The sequence below is a fragment of the Taudactylus pleione genome, unplaced genomic scaffold (genome assembly GCF_031769625.1).
Source record: "Taudactylus pleione unplaced genomic scaffold, aTauple2 ptg000177l, whole genome shotgun sequence".
NCBI classification, from domain to species: domain Eukaryota; kingdom Metazoa; phylum Chordata; class Amphibia; order Anura; family Myobatrachidae; genus Taudactylus; species Taudactylus pleione.
This window is the reverse complement of record NW_028284579.1, coordinates 1,089,669-1,101,908: the sequence shown is the minus strand read 5'-3', so window position 1 is coordinate 1,101,908 and position 12,240 is coordinate 1,089,669. Positions and strand designations below refer to the sequence as shown.

Below are 12,240 nucleotides of genomic sequence, written 5' to 3'. Positions count from 1 at the left end.
CTTTCTGCTGATACAATTCAACAGCAGACGCCCAGTGCACTCATTCTCATCCTTGAGTGTATGGATAGTACGCTCACGTATCATTCACTGCCAGACATAATGATACCCAGCAGCTGCTATCCTCACACTGTTTGTAGGGAGTAGTCTATGTACCTTATCTGGTCTTGAACCTGTACTTTGGCACTTTTGTATGGTACCACTCTATGTGAATCAGACAGAGAATAAGCTACATTTCAATCTGGTTATTAACTGACTCCTTCCGTCAATTCCCTGTAATATTGGGATTTATCATATTTTTTCATTTGGTTACTGTGGAACCGAGCAAGATTGTATGTTTGTGTCCTATTTTGGAGACGTGTTGACTTTTGCTAAAACCATATTGCACTGACGTACAGTATGCAACACCCTCCGAGGACATGAGATTGATGTAATTATTGAGCCTCTGGAACATGACAGTATGTATTTACTGTATCATTTGGAATGATATTATTGTTGAATGCATATCCCATACTTGATGCTATCGCTGACTCACATTTGAAGTAATTATCTGTGTATGATGCCTAGTTATTGAATGTAAAAAATTCTCCAGGGACATGAGATTTATATGTTTTTACTATATGTCTGCAGCATAACTACATATATTGATAGTACCGATAGGGATTGGTGATTGTGTATCACCGTGACTGCTATACATGATAACTGATTATTATTCCATTATTAGTGGATCATTGTATTTACCTATTTCACCAGCTTTCTTCTTTTTTTTTTATTTTAAATCCTTTATCGTAATACCTTGTTTGTGTGAAATTAAAAAAATTCTCACTTTTAATATATATCTAATAACAGTTAATTTTATATGATAATTTTTTTTATCTGAGTTCCCCCCAAAAATGTGTCTCTTTTTCTTAAAGTTGTTTCTCCAACATTGTCTCGGTGCCTCAGGTTGGTGGTGCAGCACCACATCAAATTCTTTATGGTCAATGTAATGTAAATATGTGGCTCACACACACTTCCTCAGCCAGAGATCATACCTGGCTGGAGGCAAAGGCCGTACAATGGGGCGCACCGTGTGTCTGTATATGAGACAAATCCTCTGTGTTCTATCGCTTGTGTATAAAGCACCTACACCATCAATATTATATACATGGCAATGAATAAAGGATAGACAGATATGCATGGTTTCTACACAGTGATGTGTGATCCCTTGATTTATAAATGTAGAAATAAATGCACCATTTAAAAACAGGTGTATGTATATCCATCCATCGGCGTAACTAGGTATTTGAAGGCCACATAGCAAAATTTATAAGGGCCCCTCTGTGTACCACCCAGTGGTGAAAAATTTCTATAACACATGTAACTTTGACAAAGAAAATGGGCCCCTCACAGCTCTGGGCCCCTTGCACCTATGGTATTTACGCCTATCTATTTATCTATCTATCTATTGCCGGGCTCAACAAATTTTTGTAAAATCTAGGAGCCATCTTAAAAGTTAAGGAGCCAGACTATCGTCCATTACCAAAATATATGAAGGCTTGTATAGACCACCACACATGTGATTTCAGTGCCCCTCAGCCTAGTAGTAAGCCCCCTGTAATAGTGCCCCTAGTAGTAAGCCCCCTGTAATAGTGCCCCCAGTAGTAAGCCCCCTGTAATAGTGCCGCGCGCACAAAAAAAACCCCCAAAACAGAATACTAAGCCCCGATCCTGCGTCCGCTACCGTCTGCCGCTCTTCGGAACTATGGGAGAGACATCATGACGTCTCTCCCATAGTGCCCGTGGGGGGAGCCGGACGCTGGAGCTCACGAGTGAGCTCCGGCGTCCGCCACTCCTCGTTACTATGGGAGAGACGTCATGATATCTATCTAGTCATCCATCCATCCAAGCAAAAGAAGAGGATGCCACATCGTGCATCAAATAGTAAAACAATTTATTGCAATCATAAAACACTGAAAAATGGCATACGTACCAATATTGGCGGTTGAAACTATAGCAAGTATAGCAGATTCATACAGAGATACCACCCGCAATACACCAGGCGGGTGGTATATATGAAATGACTGGACTGGCACTCTCTGATAAAGACAACTCCTTGGGTGGCCTCGGTAGTAAGATGGTCAGGCTTAAATAAAGACTGCAGCACCCCAAGATTCTAGTAAATAATCATACATGTATTGGCATACACCACCAACATCGACCCCCGGGGGTGCGAGCTGAAATGCCGGCGCCGGCAGCTGATCGCGCCCGACAAGAGCAACAATTGAATAGCTCCTTGGGGTGCTTACGAATTAATTCCACTCAGTGTCACATTGGATATACAATATTGGATGCAAGTTTTTTTTTTTTTGTTTTTTTTTTCTTTATATTTTTTGTATATTTTTAACACCTTTTAATTAAAATTAGATGAGGAAAGAGATGAGCAATTCCGTGGTAAGAATTTACCTGCACTGGTCTGACACTCACCAGTTGGATAATGTTATATTTGTGACATAATGGTCAGTTGCCCATATTTTGAAGATTTGTTCCTGTGATGTTGTCCTTCAAAGTATATTTTATTATTATTATTATTATTATTCAACTTGGGATGTAGTCAAAAGGTCATCAATGGCAATGTCAACAACCATAATGTCAACACCACAATGTCGACAGTTATGACATTGACATTGTCAAAATGTTGACAGGCAACGTGTTGATATGCTCACATTATCAACATGTGAAGTGTCGATATTAGGGCTAGGCTGCAGGTGGGAGGGTTGAGGTTAGGGTTAGGTACTAGAGGGTGGGTTAAGGATTGCAGAAAAATACTGAACGCTGGTGGATTGGATGTCTGACCCAGAAGAGATGGTCATATGATCGCCGGGACCTGGAAGACCTGATGCAGGTAAGTCTCCTCTGGGCCACCAGGGACGATATGTTGACATTCTCACAGGTTGAAATGTCACCATTGTTTACATGACGAATGTCGACATAGTCAATGTCGACATTATGACTGTCAACACACACATTCAGCTTATTATCTTTGTTGTGGTTATTACTCAGTGCAGTGTTCTTGTTAGTGTGTAGTAACCATTTTCTACTTACATTGCAATGTGTGTGACATGATTCTCCAGTGATTTGTCCTTGGTAATTATTTTCAAATATTAGTACCAATATTGGTGCAAATAGTGTCCTACTTAAATGTTATTATCGCATGTTATTTATATGGCACCACCAAGTGCCTATAGCGCCGTATGGGATAAATTAAAAAAATACAGATGATCAGTGCAATATAAAAAAGTTACAAATGACAGTACAAAGGTAAATATCAAACTGAGCTATGAAGACAAGAGTGACTTTTTTTTTTTAATTTAAATTTTTATTGATTTTTCAAGAAATTGTATCCAAGAGATATACAAGGTATAAACATATACAGTCATAATGACTATAGATAATATGAACAAGCAATCAAGTGATATAAATATTCGGAATATAGATGATGAGAAGGAAAAAAAAAAAATTAAAATAAAACATTTTGACCTTTATCCTGATCAATTGACTTAAATTATGAGGTCAATTAATCAATAATATTATCTGAGATAGTATATCACTAAATATCTATAAGTAGCATCACAGAAATCGAAATGACACATAAGGAAAAGAGGGAGGGAAGGGAAACTATAACATAGTAGCTAAAGCAGAGGAAGAAGAGACTTCTTCATCTCAAGAATGATATAATTCTAATAAAATAGAAGTCAGTGGAATGCTTTGGAGGAAAGGATCTGGTGGTATACCTGATATTTCCTTCAAGAGGAAGTTATGCACCTAAGTAGACAAGAGTGACTGTTAACATCTGTAGTGTTCAATGCACTAATGCTCTTTACTGACATGGAGTTGGAAGTGCAGTGTGAGAACAAAGGGTGGGAGGTGTAACGGGCAGGGGATGCAATCGGGAAACTGGCTGACGTGATCCCGACAGCCGGCTTCCCGATTGCTTTTTCCTGGCGTGGGTTAAATGACAGGCGTCTATATCTAGGCGCCTGTCATTTTCCTGACGCCGGGAGACAGGCGCCCGGCATCCTGATCGAAGGGATACCGGGCGCCGCGAGCGGACAGCTGTGCGGGGGGGAGGGTTAGGTTTAGGGCTCCGGGGGGTCGGGACTTAGGGTTAGGCACCCCCCAGGGAGGGTTAGGGTTAGGCTAGGGGGAGGTAGGGTTAGGGATAGGCACCCCCGGGGGGGACTTAGGGTTAGGCACCCCCCCAGGGGACTTAGGTTTAGGCAGCGGGGAAGGGGGGGGATTAGGGTTAGGCACTTACAGGGTGAGGTTAGGGTTAGGCACCCCTAAGGAGGGTTAGGGGGCTTAGGTTAGTATATACTTACCTGAGGACGATCAGGATTTCCAGCGCTGTCGGGCTGCCGCTGCCGGGATCTGTCCATCTGTCGGGCTGCCGCTACCATACGGCCGGTGGTATTTCATACCGATTCCCTGGCAGGTGACGTAGGGAGGATAGTGTGTGTGAGCTACGAGTGTTCTCAAAGCTGGTGGGTTTGAATGAAGAGGCGAGTTTTCAGGACATGTTTGAAAGTAAGCAGGCTGATAGAGAAGTGGAGTGAGTTACAGATGAGGAGAACAGTACAGGAGAAGCATTGGATGCAGAAGTGGAAGGAGGTAATCGGAGGGGAGGCAGGGCAGTTGGAGGAGAGAGCAGGATCAGGGATGAGGTCAGAGATGAAGGAGGGGGAAGAGCGATTTAGTGCTTGAAAGTGAGTGTAACAAACGTAAACTGGATTATGAAGGGGAAGGAGAGCCAGTGAAGGAGAGAAGAGACTGAATCAGAGCAACAAAATGGGAACGTGAGACGAGCAGCAGTATGGAGTATAAGAAGGGAGGGGATAGGTGGAAGAAAGGAAGACCAGTGAGAAAGGTTGCAGAAGTCCAGGTTGGAGATGATAAGGGCGTGAAGAAGAAATTTATGGCCAGATTCTGAGCTGCTCGCAATGCCGATGTTCAGCGTTGAGCAGGTTTTTTTTACTGTACTTTTTTACTGTATTAATATCTCATCGGCCGGAGCAGGGGAGTGAAATCTCCCCCCTCCGGCCATCCCTGTTAGAGCACACAGCACATCAGCCTAGTGCTGATGCGCTGTGTCTCACTCCCGGCCGGCTCCACTGACCATACACGGAATCTCGCTAGCATGGCGAGATCCTGCAGGGACAGTGCTGTCCCTGCTGTGGGGATAGGGCATCGCCAAGCTGCAGCTGTCTATATCGATGCTGACCGTTCATACATTGGGACAGAAGCGGCATCACGTTATGTACGCTGATATCGCTGCCCCCCCATTTTGTATGATTGGGGGGGATAGGCGGTAAATGAGACCGCAAGCGCCCATAGGCATGGCAATGTATGAACGGTCGGTTTGTCTGACCGTTCATCCAGATGCAGCTATCAGTATCGACAGCTGCAGCTTGGCGATGCCCTATCTCCACAACAGGGACAGCGCTGTCCCTGCTGTGATGGCTGCCGGCTCCAGGGCTGCACACAGGATCTCGAGATACCACGCATGCTCAGTGGAGCCGGCCGGTAGTGAGACACAGCGCATCAGCACTAGGCTGATGCGCTGTGTGCTCTAACAGGGATCGCCGGAGGGGTGAGTTTTCACTCCCCCGCTCCGGCCGATGAGATGTTAAAACTTCTCATCGTTAGTGCTTCCTACTTCGCTTCGGTAAAGAGGCGGCACGATAAGTGCCACTATAATACATCTCCCCCATTGCTCTGCCTATCGGCGCTGCTATCTTGTAGATACCGTAGTACCGTAGCAGCACCGATAATGACATGGGCACATAGCGCCCCTTCATTTACCGCCCAGCCCCACAAACCTACATGGGGGAGAAGCGGTATCGGCACACATATCATGTACTGATGCCGCTTCGTCGGTTAATACATCAGCCCCGATGAGCCTGAGAGACCTTAAACATGTTCAGTGCCGGGGGTCAGTGTTCACAAGAAATGTCTGCAAAATATTGCTAGCTATGTTTCCAGATGGGCTAAACTTACACATTAACTTTCTAGTCAAGTAGTAAACTTACATAATGCAGTGTGTTTGTCTTTGTTATCTTCTAGAGTTGGTTGATGTAACCTGCACCCTGCTGTTACTGAATCCAGATTTCACCACGGCATGGAATGTAAGGTATGTCTCTTGGCCAAAATAAGGTTGTTATATGCTGGCATAGCTAACAGAAGTAAGAATGTACATGACAGGAATGTGGACTGAACACGTAGCTGTAAAATATTTTCCTGATTTAGGAGCCGGGAAGGACAATATCTTGTCAAGTCACTAAAATGGCCATATCATTTACAATATTTTATTTTAAATACTCATATAAAATGTAATTAACAGAAGGTATTTTGAGCTACTGAAATCTCACCACATATAGGACAGATAAAGTAGAAAATTACAGCATACGGTATGAATCTAAGGGGGAGATATATCAATGCTTGGGGAGAGATAAAGTACCACCCACTCAGCTCCTAACTCATTTTTCAAACACAGCCTATAAAGTGACAGAAGCTGATTGGCTGGTACTTTAATTCTCTCCCCTTTATCTCTCTCCAAGCTTCGATAAATCTCCCCCTAAATTGTCTGAGCACTTTCCCTTTTTATATGTAATAATTTTCCTGTTCCAAAGCTGCAATGGGAAATGGCAGAATCAAGTGGAAAATAAGGCTCCATACAGAATAGAAGAAATGACAGACACTACTTTAAGCAGACAGCAGCAAATCTAGTGCCAGAATTGTGAATGGGTTCTGTGTACTTGCAGTCATGGATGGGCAGTTCCACGAGTTATAAATCAGTCTGCTGTCACCTATAATCTGTTCATATTGTTATTCCATTTTATCAAGCACAGAGACTTATGTTGGCTCATCCTCCTCTCCCTATAATCATGTCATGACAGATGTTCAAAATTAGTGTGCAACCCTAATTATTTTATTAACTGCAAATAAAATCAAAAAGGGTTATTCCATGTCAAGTGGACCAGTTTTGAAGGGGATGTAGTTATATTGCCCGCAGGCGGGATGCCGGCTGCCAATATACCAACACCGTAATCCCGCCGATATCCTGAATGCGATCAGGATACCGTCGTCGGCATCCTGAATGCCGGAATCCCAAACGTTTAGACCCGGGTAAGTATCTTAGTTTCCCCGGGGATATGGGGGGGGGGGGGGGGGTTAGGTTTAGGCACCCCCAGGGGGAGAGTAGGGTTAGGCACTTCCGGGGAGGGTTAGGCTACGGGGAGGGGGGGGGGGGTTAAGCACCACTAAGGGAGGCTTAGGGTGACGGGAGAGGGGGGGGGGGGGGGTTAGGTCACTTACCAGCCCCAGTAGGGATTTTCAGCATTCGGGCTTCCAGTGTCGGTATTTGAACCGGCATCTCATACACATTCCGTTTTGAAGATAGTCCCCACCTGTTGATTGTGCAGTTGCACTAGCCACACACACACGCGCGCGCGCGCGCACACACACACACACACACACACACACACACACACACACACACACACACACACACACACACACACACACACACAGCAATCATGTAAAATTTTATCAAAATTGAAGAGGGTCAGGATTGTTTTTCTTTATTCCATGAACATCTATACTCTAGCTTAGGGCCTCATTTATCAGTATTCTTATTATCCAATGAGTTTTAAAACTAGTTGCTTATGATAAATGGTACTCTTGCCAATCGGCTACCTACTGTCGTTTTTCAAACAGATGACCGTTGTGAGCTGATTGGCTGGAGCACCATTTATCATTAGGGATGTGCAGGCTCGGATAGGTTCGAATTTCCCTGCCAAGTTCAAATTTTTCCTGCCAAAAATTGGGTCTCAGAAAGAGGCAAAATGTCATCTTCCATGGACAAACATCATCTTTCCTGGACAAAAGTCTATGGAAGATGATGTTTGTCCATGAAGATGACGTTTTGCCTCTTTCTGAGACCCGATTTTTGGCGGGAAAATTCGAACCCCTTAGATTTGTCGCTGACTTGAAGCTTGTTTAGGCTTCCTGTATGTTGGGGCTCTGTTTTAGGAGCATAATTTTTGTGGAGTTTCTCTTTGTTCTCTATGAGCAGTGCACTAAGTAGCTGCCTAGAAAGTTCCCCTTATGTATGGAAGTGCAATCATTATACCTCTGGGCATTTTTGGTTTACACTTATTGGGGAAGCACACGATGGTGGGAAATGAGCCTGTGCTTTCAGTGGAACACCTTCTTAAGTGTTATGCTTTCCACAATACACCTTTCCAGTCCAACTCATAATGTCAAAAAAGTCTGTGCAGTTTCAAGTACCTCAGGTATCACAATGAATGTCTGCCAGCCAAGGGCATTAGTACCTTTGTGTATTTGGTTTGAATACTGTGGTACTTTGGTGCCTGTACAATTTTTATTATGGGTTCTGATTGTAGGATATGCTGCATACCATAATGTCAAGATTCTCTTAATCTACTTTGAGTAAGATGCCAATATACTGCAATTTTGTTGGCCAGCTTTAGACTGGATTACATGCAAACTGCATAATGTATGGGCACAAAATACAGCCGATTCCAATCAACATTTGTGCTGGATCTGTTAATTGTAACTGAAAGCAGGCCGTAAACAAGGTAGTACAATGATTCTGTACGTAGTCATTTTCCCAACAATGTATTAGTGCAAGAGACAGCCATTTGACCCAAACACCTGCGCCTCTCTGATTTAGTCAAACATATGTATGTTAGTTTATTGGCAGGTCTGATCAAGAGCTGTCCCCTAAGTTCATGGTTGGTAGCCTTAACATTGTGTGTTTACACTTTGCTTTTATCACAGTGATTTGGTTTTTGCTTTAGAATCTTGATTGTAATTGGAAATTATTCTTTAATAGTTAATTAGATGATGTTTTAAAATACCTTTACAACTGTAACTTCCATTTTGCACCTGCACGCCCACACCTTCACATTTCATTGTCTTTATTCCCTGTCCATCTTAGGGCCGGGTTCAATTAGCGGCGAAAAGCGATAAACGCAATGTTTTCACCTCATTTGCCTGTTTAGAGGCGAAGTTATTGCGTACTTTTACAATACGCGCTCCCGCTTTTCGCCCTATTCAATTGCAAAACAGGCGAGAACGGTGACGTGCGAAAGCCACGAATAGCAAAACTAACGAAAAGGACTGCTTACTTGGGGGAAATCAGTCTGTACCCCCAAAAAAGTGTAAGTGACCTTGATAATCAAGATAGAAGTGCATTAATAGCTGTAATAAAAGTATTTTGGGTTCCTAAATTGAGGCAAATGGCTGTTAAATGCAGTTTTGCATTAGTGTGAAAAAAATTATATAATGCAATTTCTTTGGTGAAAAATAATAGTTAAATTGGGGGTACATTTAAATGGGTACTAGTATATTTTGGTGTTAATAAAGTGCATTTTAAAAAAACTTTTTTTACTAACAGTTGCTGCAGCCTCCTGCAATCCTGAAAACACCTGTCCCATCCATACAGCCCCCCAAAATAGCTCTCCCTGTACTTTAGACACATTTTTCATCACTTTTTACCGTTTTGCCCCAAAATTGACATGACATTTTTAGGGTGTATTTCGTTTTTTTTTAAAGTTTTTTTCCTTAACAGTCATTATGGGTGGGGGGGGGGTTAGGGTTCTGAACCACGTCCCCACATTTTAGCCCAAAATAGAGATTTTGTACTTATTTGCTCCTGCTTTTGGGTGGAGAAACTTTTTCGCCAGTTTTAGCCCATGGAGTTTTTGCACATGCGAAAACCTGCGGAATTGAATAGGGTGATACTTTGGAATGTGGTGAAAACATTGCATCTGCAAAACTTTTTTGGCGATTGTGGCTTTTCGTCTCTAATTGAATATGAGCCTTAATTGGTGACTGACGGTTTTATTTATGTTGCAGCCCATATGTCAGCCAGTTTGGTGACAATCCACCCTGAGAACAATGTTTAATACTCACAAGCAAATACATAGTGATTTGTACAGTACTGTACATATTATTTATATTGTCACCTCCAAAAAGCAGTACAGGTGCTTTACTGTTGAAAACTGTAGTATATTTTAGTTAATTATTAGGCATTAGTTGAGTTTTATAGTCTACAGAGATCAGGGGCAATTCAGTTGTGTGGGGGCGGCTATAATGGACGCCCAGTGTCGGCCATTACTTATCGCCGTCTTCACATACTATTAGACCGGTTTTAGCCATGTAAAGTTCTGGTAGGACGCCCTATCCACGGGTTTATTGCACCTTTTTGCTAGCACCCTGCTGAGGTTGCGAGCACAAATGTCGGCAGCTATCGCGCCCGAACGGAACAACAACTGAATTGCTCCATCGGGTGCCCTAAAAAAATAGCTGCTGTGTAAACAGTTGAATTGCCAAAACATGTAACCAGTAGGTTTGTTGGAACACTTAATAAAATACCTGTCATATTATGGTTCATATATTTATGCTGAATTACACATGTAATCTTCAGTTGTATAGAAATATGGATAGTGAGTTAAAGGTTTTTTTTTTTTCTTTTAACTTATTCTTCATTCTAGATGCATTCTAGTTTTGCAGATTCTTTTTGTGGTATATATGGAGCTCTTTTACACCCAGAATCTATGAAATAAGAACACAAGTGTGACGTGTATTGTTTTTCTCTCAACAGGAAAGAGTTGATCCAGTCTGGTGCCCTAAACCCAGTAAAAGATTTACAGCTAGGCAAGCTGGCTTTGACTAAGTTTCCTAAAAGTCCTGAAACATGGATTCACAGGTCTGATTTTATAATTAGATGGCAGAATTAATTTGCTAATAAATTATGAACTTTTCAACCTACATCTTGTACATTTTGTTGCAGTTGAGATGACATAAGTGTCTTGGGGGAAGGGGAGCAAGAAACGTGATTTGTTTTCATGATTAGGTTTGCAATGAAACCTGTTATGCAATATATGTGTATAGATCTAGTGTACTTCCCCTTCTCTTCCATCTAAGTCTAAGTATGACTGTAGCATAGACATCCTGCAAGGTGATAATATGGCTTAAAAAGCATTCTGTATTTCCTTGCTTCTCTTTTGCACCTTTGAAGACTCTATTAAATGACATGTTTTTGCTGGAATAGCTTTTCCAAGCTCTATTCACATGTCTTTATGTCAAGTACCATGTTTGCTGCACTCGGGAGGAGTGCTATGGCCATATGCTGGCTTAGAGAAAGGAGCATTGTGGTTGTAATCCTGGTCTCTGGAAGGAGGAGTATTGGGATTAGATGTGTGTTACAAAGAAAGAAAAGTTAAAATCGGGCACACATTAAAGGTATTGTACATATACTATGAGTGTATTTCCTAAGCCTAAGGCACTAAAGTTTTTGGAGTTTATGTGGGAGCTCCTAGTTACATTGCTGACTAATTACAAAGCAGAGGCATATAAGGATTGATAGTGGCTTAGCTATTAGCATGGAGTTATTCCTTACAGATCATGTACACGTCAATACAAGCCCCACCTCATCAGGTCAGAAGATTCTGGCTAGGGTAATATGGAGAGTATGTATTAATGCTGTTCCTTCCATACATATTTTGTGGATGTTACTTTTCCCATTTAATCTGATGTCTCCTATCTGAAAGCACTGCTTACTATTTTGTGGCTTCTCTGTCAGACACAACTATTTAGATATACATGTATAATGATACTGTATGCATTAATCTAACATGCCTCCCTAGTAACACATCATGTGATCAATATGAATGTATTTCTGTAGGGATGTAGTCATAATGTTGACACCACAATGTCGACCGTTATGATTGCTGCATAGTCGCTGTTGAATGTGTCGGCATCTGTAGAATATCAACATGTTTGCAATGCTGACACGTGAAATGCCTGCATTCTGCATGGACCGTGGAGGGGTTAGGCACAAGGGGGGATGGTTTGGGTTAGGCTTATGGTAGGGGAGGTTAGGATTAGACACTAGGAGGGTTAGTCATACATTCTCCGAATGTTATCAGGATGTACCTGCCGGACCCAGAAGACACCGCTGGAGCCACCGGCCCCTCCCCTCCGTACCAGGTAAGTCACCGCTAGACCACCAGGTACATTTTGCCGACACTCTAATCATGTCACTGTTTCATCAGCGTCGACATGATGAATATTGGCATGACCAATGGCGACATGCCAAGCATTATAAATGCTGAATGTTTAAATACATTCAACATTAGCTATTAATTCAATATTTGTTTCCTTATTAAATATGAG

The 12,240-nt window shown here is 42.3% G+C and overlaps 1 protein-coding gene across 1 annotated transcript in view; it reads left to right on the top strand.

Moving 5' to 3' along the window:
- PTAR1 (protein prenyltransferase alpha subunit repeat containing 1) overlaps positions 1–12,240 on the top strand; it is a 60,475-nt gene that overhangs the window by 20,666 nt on the left and 27,569 nt on the right. The window contains exons 3-4 of the mRNA XM_088475708.1: positions 6,100–6,166; positions 10,667–10,771. Of these exons, the coding sequence (XP_088331834.1) occupies positions 6,100–6,166; positions 10,667–10,771 (172 nt within the window). The remainder of the gene's footprint in view (positions 1–6,099; positions 6,167–10,666; positions 10,772–12,240) is intronic.